This window comes from Hypomesus nipponensis, chromosome 21, assembly GCF_054491055.1.
Source record: "Hypomesus nipponensis isolate SF chromosome 21, ASM5449105v1, whole genome shotgun sequence".
NCBI classification, from domain to species: Eukaryota; Metazoa; Chordata; class Actinopteri; order Osmeriformes; family Osmeridae; genus Hypomesus; species Hypomesus nipponensis.
In genome coordinates this window covers 6,729,986-6,744,118 of record NC_140381.1, presented here as the reverse complement: position 1 = coordinate 6,744,118, position 14,133 = coordinate 6,729,986, and the positions used below count along the sequence as shown (strand labels likewise).

Sequence of the window (14,133 nt, the reverse complement as noted above, 5' to 3'; positions counted from 1 at the left end):
GATTCAAGTAATTATCCATCTGTTGAACAGCTACATTTTTCATGTTTGGATCCCGGCTATAATGGTCGTAAAAACCACGCCTTCCTTCTTATCGCCTGTCAACAAATAATAACCCCCCGGTTGTCTTCCTGTGGCTAGCATCCCTCAGTCGTCCACATGCATGAGACAGAAATGAACAGAACAGAAGATCCAAGACATAACTAATCAAACAGATGATCAAACACAGAATGTTACAAGCAAAATGATCCACCACACATGCAAAGAATGATACTGAAATACAAAGCCATTACTGCAACAGACATGACAAAACAATTCAAACACTGAAAAAGCATCGAATGATGTCCCTCACCATGTAAGCTAACAACTTTTTCGATACATCTCTTGTATAGTAAGTACGACATTAGGTCTTCTTTGATTGGTTAGAGTGAGGACAGATCTTGGCACGAGTTGGATGCTAATTTAGTCATGTTAAAGATGTTCTCACACATAGGCTTTGCTGTGTATACACAGTGTGTTTCTGAACAGATGGGAATCCACGTTTGAGCTGCTTGGATGAGCCTTTACAACGACAGGTCACCTCCTAATACCCTCCCTCCCTCCCTCCCTCCCTCCCTCCCTCCCTCCCTCCCTCCCTCCCTCCCTCCCTCCCTCCCTCCCTCCCTCCCTCCCTCCCTCCCTCCCTCCCTCCCTCCCTCCCTCCCTCCCTCCCTCCCTCCCTCCCTCCCTCCCTCCCTCCCTCCCTCCCTCCCTCCCTCCCTCCCTCCCTCCCTCCCTCCCTCCCTCCCTCCCTCCCCCTGTGAGTGAGTGCTAATGGGTTCTGCACAGTGTCAGAGCGAGGCGCCAGACTTCTTCCAGTCCGGCGACAGACGCTCTGACAGACCGTCTAAAGGCTGCTCCTCGCTCTCTCTCTCACGCCTCGTCCGTGTCACTCTGTGTTCAGGCCCGGCTCATAGGGCCAGCCGGGCTGACGTGTTCCGGCAGAGGGCCTGACCTCGAGCAGACGCGAGGCTGTCAGATACACGTCGAGACAGCGGTCGAGGTGAAACACAACACTTTTGGAGATGAGGAAAGAGTCGCTCGCCGAGCGCATGCGCGAATGGGTCCCTTCGTACGGGAAGAGTGTGCGTGTGTGTGCGTGTGTGTTTTGCGGGAGAGGTTTAATTAAGCGAGATGAATGAGGTTTGAGAGGCTCTGAGATTGCCTTCAAGGACTTAAAAGCGATGAATCGACCAAGTTCGGAAAAGTATCATTGCAAACATATCCATCAAATCCTAACGCACGTGTTTAATCTACGTCATTCTTAGTGATATTAAACAAGATAACGCTTGACTGCTATACCATAGTGAAGTGGGACGACAAGTCAATCAATCCCACACGGTACCGTACAAATGTCAAAAGTGTTAATTTAGTTTAATTTGATGAATGGGTAGTAATTATAGCTCTACCCCAGGACCCTGGACAGTTGGGTGTTCAGCGAGTGCCTGAGCCACCAGTGACGGCCTCCTTGCGAACGCAGATGTCACACTGAGAGCGAAACCTCACCTCGAACTTCTGACGGAGCTCCTCGTTGCCGTCGTTCTCCTCAGAGATGGGCACGTTGTAGTACTCTCCCTCCTCCTGGTTCAACATCTTATACCTGAGGAGGGAGGGAGGGAGGGAGGGAGGGAGGGAGGGAGGGAGGGAGGGAGGGAGGGAGGGAGGGAGGGAGGGAGGGAGGGAGGGAGGGAGGGAGGGAGGGAGGGAGGGAGGGAGGGAGGGAGGGAGGGAGGGAGGGAGGGAGGGAGAGGGAGGGACGGAGGAAGGGAGGGAGAGGGAGAGGGAGGGAGAGGGACGGAGGGAGAGGGAGGGAGAGGGGGGAGAGGGGGGGAGGGGGGAGAGGGAGGGACGGAGGAAGGGAGGGAGAGGGAGAGGGAGGGAGAGGGGGGGAGGGAGAGGGAAGGAGAGGGAGGGAGAGGGGGGAGAGGGAGGGAGAGGGGGGGAGAGGGAGAGGGAGAGAGGGAGGGAGAGGGGGGATGGAGAGGGAGGGAGAGGGGGGGGGGGGTTAAAGTCAGCATCAGGGGCGTAGCCCCTCAATTCCAAACTGTGTTATTGAAGGTAATCAGAAATCCCCCTCGGGCCTAGTGTGGCTACGCCCCTGGTCAACACAGAGCACTGTGTGTCTGTATGGGGAGAGAGCATTCTAAGTAGGAGCGTTCTGTGCTTTCCAAAACACATCAACATTAGTCGCTAACAGCTACCGGCTCTCCTAATTCCTAGGTTGGAACAGAAAGCCTTTTAAACAGTCTCTCCTCTGATGAGGCTATCGGTTTGGATTGACTTCACCCTCCCTCCATCTCTTTCTCCCGGACTGATTTATATCCTCTTGGCCCAGACACAGTTCATTACAAAGCAGTAGTCCTCCTGGCTCCAGTCCGCATGCCAGGCCCTACCCCTGGCACTGGGCATGAAACACATCACGATTTATCACCACGGGGCATTAGATGGCACCTTATGGGACGCGGTCCTGGGCAGACACAGGGCTGTTTGTTCTGATTAACGATCGCCGTGCCAGACTGAGGTACTTACAAGACACTAAAGATCTGAGAGACTCGGTGAGGGAGGCCGAGGTCAAACGCACGCAGACTAAATATAAAAAGTCAGCGTAGCATTTTGGCCCCCGACTGTGTTCTTAAAGACACAGACACGTTCATTTTTGTCAAATGCTATACTTCATACTTGCGGAGGGGGTTACAGCACCCCGTATTCCCGAGCCAGGGAACCCGGGGCGTAACGGAGCTACAGGTGTAAAGCAGCTGATGATTGTCGTCCTTACCAGCCACACACGGGAGACTTGATGAGCTCGGACACCCCGAAAGACAAGGAGCCCATGAAGTCGTTCCTGGTGGTGCGGTCCCAGTCCCACACCTCCACCGACAGCCTGCGGTCTTTATCCGTGGCCCTCAGCTTGCTGGAGAAAAACAAAGACACAAAGGAGGTTCAACCTCCAGAACTACATTACCCAGAATGCAAAGTAGCCTGCTGGCTTTATCCGTGGCCCCTCAGCTCGCTGGAGAACAACAAAGACACGTACGCACACGGGTTCAACCTCCAGAACAACATTACCCAGAATGCAAAGGAGTAACCAAAGAGTTCAAAGGGGGGGATGGAGGGAGGGGGTGTTTTCAGGGATAAAGAATGGGGATTACGTTTCCCGTCATGCAAAAAAAAAACAACAACAAAAAAACTCCTAAAGGGACCTAGAAGGGGCCCTTGGGGGACACCATATATGTACTCACAAAGTGAACGTCTCGTTCCAGGTGGGATTGAGCGAGGAGCGGATGGTCTTGGTCTTCTGCTTGGTTTCGTTCTTGGGGTCGGGAATGAGCTTCAGCTTGACGTAAGGGTCGGACAGTCCGTTGGGGTCCATGGGGATCATGTTTCGCCCTTCGCCCACTATACCAACAGACAGACATTAGTGCATTGCTTTTTTTAACCCAACTGATCTTTTTTTTTTTTTTTTTTGCTAAAGACAACTGCTTTTTTTCACGAGTTTGTTAGAGAAAACACTTCTGTTACAAGGCACGTGGGCGCAAATGTTGCCGTCCGTACATCCTCTTCAAGATGTGACATAAAAAAACGTGCTAAAGAAGACAAACAGCGTCTGCTCTTCCGCAGTAGCACCTTTCCACTTGTCTCTCTATTTAGCTCTGCTTAGTAAACGGAGGAGAGACACAGGGGACATTAGCACTCCATTAGCACTCTGGGCTCTAAGACACATGGAACCCTGCCAGAGAACACACACTTTCTCACACACACTTTCTCACACACACACACACACACATACACACGCACGGCAACTGACTTGCCAGACAGGCCCTCCCTAAACCCCTGGGTTAGACCCTTTTGGTTCGACCCTGTCAATCAAACACTGACTACGTCTGAAAATGAGGCGCTGGGGTGACAATGCTCCAGGGGACCTCTGACCTGGAAGTTAATCCTACAGGCTTCTATAGTGGGACAGTACATGAGTGTTTCTTTGACATCTTTCTTTGCTTACATGCGGGGTAAAGTTCACAATAATGGGGAATCGATAGGAATGTATTCATTGACTACAGGGCTAAAACGACCATTTTATATTTATAGACATCAAGGTTTGGAGCTGTAAGACGAACTTGAAACATAACTAATGAACAGGTTTCTAAAACCAGACTATGGGCAACAAATACGTTATACACAAGACTTGCAGCACATTTAATAGACAATACATCACTAGGACATTATGTACACTAACAGACTAATGCGGGGGACAACTCAATAATCCATGTGCAAAGAAGCTTTTAACTTGCTTGTATGTGGTCCTAGTTGTCTGCACCTGCGGATGAGGGTTTGGTGGGTAATTCAGTTAGGGTGGGGAGTGATGGAGAATGCTGTCGTGAAAAGAGAGAGAGAGAGAGATGAAAAGAAAGAGGAAGAGAGGGAAAAAGGGAGGCAGACAGAGAATGTGAGGAAATGAGAGATAGAGAGACAAATGTTGCTGTAATGTCAACTCGCACGCTCTGAAAACCCCATTTCTCTTGGAGGTTCTCAGTTTGAGTGTCTTTGTACAGCCAAAATACCTACAATGCATGACCCATAAACAGATAAAGGGAGAATAAATCCAGATAATCTGTGCATTGCATATATCTAGACAGGTTTATCATTTCACAGACAAAACATATCATTTCTCCAGCCTCCTTAGGTGCATGGTAACTATTGTATTATGGTTCAGTTTAGTCTTTGGTGAAAATGCCGGAAGGTTTGAGGTGAACTTGCACTTTACAACACACACTTTCTTCAAGGAACCCTTCTTTTAACTGTCACAGGGAAAGGTTATGCTTTGAATATTTAAAATTCCTTTCGAAAATCACGCATGCAAAGCGCTAGTATCCAACTGACCTTTGAAAAACCTTTAATGGGGGAGTGCAAGAATAATATTGCCCTGTCTCAAGAGTGTGGGAATGAGGTTGCGTGTCTGCCTGTTGTATGAGGTACAAATGAGTCATCGCGCAAAAAGCAAAGTGACCATGTCACACAACGCTCCTAAAAGTCTCGGAAACTAAACATTCTCTACAGAATTAAACATTCGATCCGATTGGAGCATTTAGCTGCATTCCCAGCAGTCGCCAGTATGAGGCGCCCAAGGCTCTCACACCATCACTCTCTGTTGGAGCTGCTCAGTCATTTCAGTGGAACGGAAGACTTCCACCTGACCATCTCTGTTGAGCACCCTCATGTTCAGCTTCTATAATGTACATCCAAGAAGTCAACGAGGCACCTCGCGCATCTGTAGACAGTACTAAACTGAAGCATGCTCCGAAGCTTTGCGGACATCAAATCTCAGTACAATTACATTCACGCAGTCAATATCCCCTATGAATAAATTCTCAAGTGGCGATACCTCCCGGAGTGCGTGTCGTGAGTGCGTATTTGTGCGTGCTTGTTTGTTTGTATCCAGAGACAGAGAGCTCATTCTCTACACGACACGCCAGGACATTGGCGGTGCGAGGGGGGCCTTAACGGCACCGTTGCCTGGATACGAGAGCCTCGAGGGGTGGCGCTGGCTTAAAAAAAAGGCAACCTCGGCTACTGAGCGATGAATGCTCGTGACCTTGTCGGAGAGGAAGCCTTTATAAGGAGGAAGACAGACGGCCATTGAATCAGACGGGGATCGTTGAATTGGACCGCTGTGAAGAGGCTTCCAACGGCGGAGGGCCTTCTTTGGTCACAGGAGATGCGATGTGGTTTGTACACGACACAAATTATGTTCTGGGTGTGTGTGTGTGTGTGGGGGGGGGGGGGTGTCAGGGTCGGACAGTCAAACGGCCGCGGCATAATGCAAAAAATATATATATATACATATATAATAATACTACACGGTCGTGGGCCGGTTCAAAGTCCCGGGCTGTTTTTCAGTCCCAGTCCAGGCCTGCGGGGGGGGGGGGGGGGGGGGGGGGGGTATAGAGGTGTGGTAAGGAGAAGAAAGATAGAGCTGTTTAAAGGCTTGAAGACAAACAGAGTACGCTAGATTCTGAAGATTCCTATTTGAGGAGATGGGTGGAGGGTATGCGTGTGTGCATTTGTGTGTCACTATAAACAAACATGGAGTGGGGCCTGTTAGCTTGAGTTGAAGGAAAGGGTGTGTCTGTTAGGATAACAGTTCGTACATGAGACTTTGAGCTTGCCGATTGTTGTTTGTGTGAGTGTGCGTGTGTGTGTGTGGATTTTTGTACTCACGTATGTGTGCGAGTGGTTACGGTTTACTTGCATAAGGGTGTGAATCCGCACTGGTGGGTGCGAATTCACCACAGTATGGGGAAATAGAGAGAGAGAGAAAGAGAGAGGAGGAACTCTGTGTGTGTGTGACAGAGAGAGAGAGAGAGAGAGAGAGAGAGAGAGAGAGAGAGAGAGAGAGAGAGAGAGAGAGAGAGAGAGAGAGAGAGAGAGAGAGAGAGAGAGAGAGAGAGAGAGAGAGAGAGAGAGAGAGAGAGAGAGAGAGAGAGAGAGATGGCCAAGCACACAGACAGACAGACAGACAGGCAGGCCCACAGGTCCCTGGGAGTTAATGCCGGGGCTGAGGGGCCTGTGGGATAGCCGGGGCATGCTCAGTGGTGAGGCAGCCAGAGACGGGCAGTGAATACCAATGACCTAGCTGCTGGAGAGCTGGCAGGAGACCCACACACCACTGCTGCTCCCTGTCAGGGATCCCCCCTAAACCCGCCCCCCCTTGCCCCCCCCTGCCCCCGCCCCCCCCGCCCCCCCCCCCCTCAGGGAGGCTCAACCTCTGCGTCTGGAGAAGTTGCTGTGGGTGTGTCTGTGTTTGTGTGTGTGTCTGGGAGACGTTTTGGAGGTGCGAGCAGGTAGTGTGACACACACACACACACACACACACAGAAGACAAAGCTTCCCTCTTCCCAGTGTGAAACAATGCCACCCTCCCTTCCAGGCACAGAAGGCCTGTGCGAGTCCTCCCCCACCTTGGGTAAACATACCGCAGCGTGAACCTCTTCCTCTCTGGAGCTCTCCCTGTGATTCAGCTCCTCCGCCCCAGAGGGAACACCTGAAAACACCTTCTCTAAGCCGGCTCGGGAAAAGGAAGGTTCCGTCGCGATCCAGACACTGCGGCGCGGGTGAAGAGAGCTTTTTAGGCTCTCCAGCACTCCGTGAGTCTACGACGCTAAGAGGCTCGAGGAGGGTTGAACGCAGTGAAAGAACAAGGGCGGCCATTTAGGCCGAGCTGTCCTTTGAGTCGAGGTCACACCTGTGGCCGTGGAGACGCCTCCACGGTGTGGGGTGGAGCCTCGTCGCTGCTCCAGCAGCGTTAACGAGCTTGCATCATCAGGCCTATTGTCAGTGCTGCCATCATCATCATCATCATCATCATCATCATCATCATCATCATCATCATCATCACCCTCATCATCACCATTGTCATCTGCACAGCCGTGGTAATTACCCCGCCACGCAGAGTCTCTCATTTGCTTATCGGCGCAATTCCACGGGCGCCAAAACCTCTGAAAAAATAATCAAAGCCTCTTCACATACTCAAAACCAATTCACGGGACGGAAGAAAAAAGAAATCAATCACGGTTTTTATTTCAATCAGAGCCGGCTGGCATCGCTCGTTCAATACGTACGGTGGCCTGCTAAGGTCATTAACGAGACGGAGATGTTCATTAATGTTTGAAAAGGAACGACAGGCGGCAAGGACTGCAGGCCTTTTCCAGGTTAACCGTTCAGCGACAAAATTGACTCACACATTTTGTTGGGTACCTCAAGCAGAGAGGGGTACAGGAATGCTAGCAATGTTTATCATTTATCTTTGCTTCCCCCAAAAAGTAAAGAGCCTATGGTCGGTTTAAGCTGGCATCAACCCAGATGGACTAGGGTGAAAATAACTGAGAGAAAAAAGAAACACAAAAAAAAGCTCAAACGATCAAAAGGGTAGATGCACCTGAACAAAAACGCAGACAAAAAAAGCCAGGGAAAAGGAATTGGATACAAAGGTGAGAGACAGGAGGAAAGGAGGGTGATAAATGGAGGAAGAGAGCGTCTCTGTTATGTTGGGGTTTTTCTGTGTGAGTCAGAGGGGAACACAAAGGCAGGGTAATTATACCACAGTCTCTCTGACGCTCTCATAGGGCTAACAGCCCATAATTACACAGAAACTGGTGCATGGAACAACACATGCGTACATACACACCAACTAGAACACATTGGTAGGTTCCACAGACAGAGGAACACACACACACACACGTCGGACTGTTGAGACAGCAACGTAGAAAAGACTGGTTAGAGGGTGGCAAGGAAGGAGTGTGCAGCTGCGTGATAGTGTGTTTGTGATAGTGTGAGGGTGTTTGTGTGTGTGCGCTTGTGATAGTGTGAGTGTGCTTGTGTGCGTGTGTGTTTGTGTTTGTGCGAATGTACCTGTCACTACGTTTCCATGATGGTATCAATTTGAATCTAGGTTTATTCAGACAATGCCATTTTTTGTGGCAACTGCTATTGTCCTAATGTGTATGGCAGTGGATAAACCAATCATTGGCCGAAAGCATGTCACATCCCAGTACGATACGTGGCGCTGTTTTCATTACAACTAGTGGTGATACAGCCCTTTCCGCTTGAACTCTTCACCACTCGGTGAAGAGACAACATCAACATTTCGAGAAAGACAGCAAACGAAAAGCAAGGTGAAGCTACGTCCCTCTACATTTTGTGCATAATGACAATAGGAGTACTGCGGATGCAAACGGCGCTATTGGCGCTATTGGCTCGCGTTGTTTGTTTCTGCCGGGCTGGCTCCCAGCAGCAACAACTTATTGTCTCTTTTGACTTCCAGGTCACGACCTGGGAGGGAGGGCGGCGGGATCTCAAGCATGCGCAGACGCAGAGTCCAGTTCATTGCCCAATTCACCGTTTACAAGCATGCGATGTCCGAATTATCAACCGACTCGGACCGAGTTTTCTCAGGGTGTCGATGGGATCGTAGTCGGACCGCAATTATTCAAACAAAGGTGTTTACACGAAAGGGATAATTCTATTTCAGTCCAAATAAGCCAGTAATTCGAATCCATGTAACCACGGTGAGTGATTGTGTGTGGGTCTTTTCCGTGTCTGTGTGTCCTTCTCTCCTCAGCTGCCCTGTTAACTATTCAGCAGTAAACAGCAGCAGACCAGAATGTCCTTCCTTACACAAGACTCAATGGACAAATGACAAACAACACAGAACAATGTTTACGACTACAAGAGAACCACAGACAGACACAGAGGGAGAGAGAGGAAGGGAGAGAGGGAGAGAGAAAGAAAGGGAGGACAAACAGAGAGATAAGAGTAGGAAAGATGGAGAGACAGAGAGCGGGCGAGAGAGAAAGAGAGAGACAATGGGGCTCTGTGAGAAGAGGAGGAGGAGGAGGAAGAGGAGGGAATGATCGAGAGGTCAGTCGCCTTGCCAGGGTAGATACACAACACTTGTTCAGTCCACACAGCTTCCCCCTTAGCACCATTCCTGCCCGAGCCACAAGCACCCCCTTCTTCTGCAGTGGCCTTTCTGCAAGTATGTCAGCCATGGCATCTCTCTCTCCACCCCTCTTTCTGTTTGGGTGCTTTTTTTCCATTCCACCTCTCTCTCACTCTTCCCCTCTGCACGACTTGATCTCCTCCTCATCTGTCTGTCAATCCCTCGCTGTGTGTGTGTCGGTGTGTGTGCGTCTCATCTCCGTTCTGTTCCCCCGTTCTCTCGAGCGCTGTTTGTGTGTGTGTGGTTTGTTTCTCTCCGTCCTTCTGTCTCTCTCTCTCTTTCTCTGCATGACATTATCCTCGCTCTTGGCCTATCTGCTCTCTCTATCTCTCTCTCTCTCTCTCTCTTACCATCTCTCTCCCCATCTCTCTCTCTCTCCCCATCTCTTTCTCTCTCTCTCTCTCTCTCTCTCTCTCTCTCTCTCTCTCTCTCTCTCTCTCTCTCCCCATCTCTGTCTCTCTCTCTCTCTCCCCATCTCTCTCTCTCTCGCTCTCTCTCTCTCGGCATCACACCAGAGTCAAGCAGGGGTGCCCTGCTTCCTGTGCGAGAGCTGTCACTTCCTGTTAGATGCGGGGTCATCCTAGTGACAGGTGACGTCACCGTTGTGGCGGCCCCCTGTGAATCACCAGGGAGAGGTGGCAGCGCCCAGCTGTGGCCCTGTGCGTGTGTGCATGTGTGTGTGTTAGTGCATGTGTGTGTGTGCGTGTGTTAGTGCATGTGTGTGTTAGTGCATGTGTGTGTGTGTGTTAGTGCATGTGTGTGTGTGTGTGTGTTAGTTTATGTATGTGTGTGTGTTAGTTTATGTATGTGTGTGTGTGCATGTGTGTGTGCGATTTGGTGTGTGCCAGGTCTGTTTGCCGTCCAGACTCTCATCCGCCTGATAAGACAAAACACTCCGTAGAGAAGGAGGGAGAGTTTGGGGAAAAAAGAAAGAGAGGAGGAAGGACAAGAAGAGGGGATGAGCAGCAGAGGACAACTAAGCACATTTGTTTTGTTTCGAATAACCGTTTCCAGAGCTCCTTTGACCCCATATTACTGGTATTCGGCTTCTGTGAAATGCCAAATTCCGGCCTGGAAGCCAAGCTCTACAGCTAGACCTTCTCAGCAGCCCCTATCTCTGTGTGTTCAGATGTTCCGCGGTCCGATAAACGTAAAATGACATTACATACAGGTGCAAGATAAGGGAGGCCGGTATATCTTAGGTGTGCAGCTCTGACCTGTGTTGAAAGTGGACACAGCCCCCTCCCCCCCCACCCCCAGACACACTGAGATGGGTGGGTGGATGGAAAGATCCAAGGGCGAGGCAGAGAAAGGAATGTAGTAAGACAGACAAAGGTGAACCCGTTACCGTAGTGACCGTGCCATGCATGTAATGCATGCATTATAATCCTCAACGCATCAATTCATTTACCGGATGCTTTTATTCCAAATTTCGTAGGAACAATCTGCACTCGGTTGATTTGCACTTCACCCGCACTATTTGTACACGCCACACCGCATAAAAGCGTGCGCTAAATGAACCAATGTAAATATTAGCACTTCTGAAACGCCTCGATAGGTGTTCTCGGAACCACGACGACAACACGTGTTCCAGAGTGTTCTTCTCTCCTGGGCAGCAGCCCTCAGTGGAGACATCAGTAAACACCGAGACGAGAGGCCTGCGTCACGCACTTCCTGTTTGGAAGGGCTGTCCCGGTGTTTCCAACCAGGCTGTCCAATCAGAGCGTGGCTCGTCTCGGTCACTGAGTCGGAGGGGACAAACACCTGTGACTCTGCTGCTAAATGAGAACTGAAACCGCGGCACTGGGAATGGAAAACATCATTTTCACCTGAAATTGTGCTTTTGGGGGAGAGATTGCATGCGGGGGGGTGTGTGGGAAAGGGGACACGATAGGGATATTAAAATTGGTGCTTTCAGCCAGACACCAGCATTCTGCTTGAAGGAGAAGAGCCTTGAAATTAATACTGGAGGGTCAACACGGAAAAAAGCGAGGATCCCAGAAATAAATGTGATTTGCTTCCCTCCACGGCTCTAGTGAATTCCTGTGGTTCAAACAGCTTACTTCTTCCTGTCCCGGTTCCTTCCAACCCCTCCAGGATTTGAATCATTCTTAATTTCACACGGCACTGACCCATAGGGCTCCCAACCTCATAATAAACATACCAGTCATGCCAATTGGTTGCTGGCCAAGTGATTGTTCGTTGTTCATGACCATTGAGGAGAATAGAATATTCTGACCTGGACTGACCTGGAGGAGGGAATGTGAACGTTACATTTGGGATGAGTGACAGGGCAGATTTGTGAGCTGGCAGCTCCCCAAAGGGGAACAGGCACCGTGGGGTTGAAGACCTGAGGAATCAGGGATTGAAGAAACAGCAGCTTGGTGTTCCTTCAGTAGGATAACCGACAGCACCGCCGATTTAGAGCACGAAACCAATGCCTTGCTCAAGACACACAAGGGAGGAAAACGGCACACCCCGACATGAGCTAACAGACCCCCATCTGAGCTCATCGTCAACGTTTGAGTTGACACTCGGTCCTCTGTTCTGAATGCAAAGCTACGGTCACAGGTGTCAGTTCACGCTCTGGTCTGTGTGGGCCTGGCGACGCCTGTCCGGGTTGATCTGATAATCCCAGCCCCCTCTCCTCCCTCCACACATCTCCTAGGTGATAATCTGATCATTCGGCGGTGAGCGACCACAATGGGACTGTGGTGATGCCGGTTCAACTGGCTAATTGAATGATAGTGTGCACCTGCTGCCTACTTCATCCCAGCTCATTGTTCTAAAGGATTCTCTGTTATTAGAGACTAGCTACACTGCATGCTACACTTGTAATGTAATTGCTCAGCAATTGGGTTGCTACTGAGTTCAACCGCGCAGTACAAACAGGTATTTGACTGAAGAAAAGACACAAACTTTTGTTTTAAGTGAGGTTAGAAAGGCTTTACATAATGTCTGTAGGACAATATACACAACTGGTAAATACTTAAACATGATTATGGCTGAAGAGTCAATAGAGTCATTCTCCAAAACAGACTTGGTGAAGCTCAAACTGACCATCTTTTAGTACCGAGTTAAAAAACGTGGAACAAGCTGAAGCCGGAAAAAACCTGAAGTTAGACAAGGGGCCCCTCCGCTCTGGTCTGAACCCGGTCCCACCCTGCGTCCCGGCAGGGTTCCCCAGGGCTGGGCTGTGACTCTGCATGGCTCTGCTTGATGAATAGGCTGGCCTGATACTGTGAGACACACTATCGATCTGTTTATCCAGCCGCATTGACCCTCTTGGTTGGTATGAGTGAGAGGGTGTGTGTGTGTGTGTGTGTGTGTGAGGGCGGGGGGGCTGCCTCAACACCCTGTGTCTTAACGTGTTGCACTCTTCGACAAACCAGAAGAAGGAGACTCGAAGGCGGTAACGTTGATTTAGGTCGATTTAGGTTCAAACTTGTGTCGGACTGAGAACAAGTGCAATATCCACATTGTGTGTGACGGGGTGCCGTTGGCGTCCAAGAATGGTCCCTGGGGCTGTAAAGACGGCGGACTGCTGAAGTACCAATGATTGTTGTTTCTAGCTCTGGAAACCATTTGACTTTCCCCTTTGAAAATGAGGAAAGAGTGTCCCCCCCCCCCCCCCACCACCACAAAGAATAGATTTGACCATAAACCCCCTGACAAGAAGCGCTTATGTCCAGGGTCCAGAGGGAACAATAACAGATAACATGTATCAGTATCAGGGGCGCCGTATAGGGGGGAAAGTTAGGACGATTCTAATGGCCCCTCCTATGGCTTAGGACCGAATCCACCTGATTCCTCAAAACCAGCCGCGACTTTGAATCACGTATGCAATCGTGAGCTCACGGACGCGGGGGGTCAAAATCAGGCCCGGGCCGCTTCCACTGTTCACAACTAGGAAGATTCATACGATTCCCAATGGAAATGACTCATTCATAACACTGGGAGGGATGTGGGATGGAGATGGGCATGGGAGAGCCGACTGGGAGTTGTGAGTCAAAGAGAAGGGGTGGGGGGTGGGGGCTGACAGATGGTTGGGTCCGGGGGCCTACCTGTGACCTGAAGCTTCTCCCCGGTGACCTCACACTTGAGGTAGAGGCGTCCCCTCCTCTCGGTGTGGTCCGTTCCACACAGGCTGGGCACCATCATCACACACTGGTTGTGGACGTTCATGTCGCAGGCTGCACACAGGATAGGGGAGAGAGAGAGAGAGAGAAGGGGGGAGGGAGAGAGAGAGAGAGGGAAAGAGAGAGGGAGAGAGGGGGAGAGGGAGACGGAAACAGAGTGAGAGAGAATAGAGGAGGGAGAGAAAGAGAAAGCATAGACTTGTTAACGATAAAAGCATTGGTTTAGGAACTTGTTGTACCTGTGGGACTGTTCCTTGATGTTGTCACAAAAACAACCCGGATGAGTTTTGAGAAGACACACAGTGCTTTCAATTCCTAGAAAACATAATCTGTGTACCGTGCACGGCTCCCCAAACTAAAACAAACAGATGCCTAGCCTACACTTCCAATCCCTCGAAATAAAACACCTAGCATAAAGCCCCCGGCAATTAAAAACACACAATTTAATCTAATGACATGCCA

At 50.2% G+C, this 14,133-nt stretch overlaps 1 protein-coding gene across 5 annotated transcripts in view; it reads right to left on the bottom strand.

Annotated features, from left to right (window-relative positions):
* The window catches only part of prkcaa (protein kinase C, alpha, a), a 106,886-nt gene that overhangs the window by 27,743 nt on the left and 65,010 nt on the right, over positions 1–14,133 (bottom strand). For all 5 annotated transcript variants that reach the window (XM_084684786.1, XM_084684787.1, XM_084684790.1 and 2 more), the window contains exons 5-8: positions 13,597–13,725; positions 3,276–3,432; positions 2,813–2,947; positions 1,543–1,636 (exon numbers count right to left, since the gene is read on the bottom strand). In XM_084684786.1, coding sequence (XP_084540912.1) covers positions 1,543–1,636; positions 2,813–2,947; positions 3,276–3,432; positions 13,597–13,725 — 515 coding nt within the window. The remainder of the gene's footprint in view (positions 1–1,542; positions 1,637–2,812; positions 2,948–3,275; positions 3,433–13,596; positions 13,726–14,133) is intronic.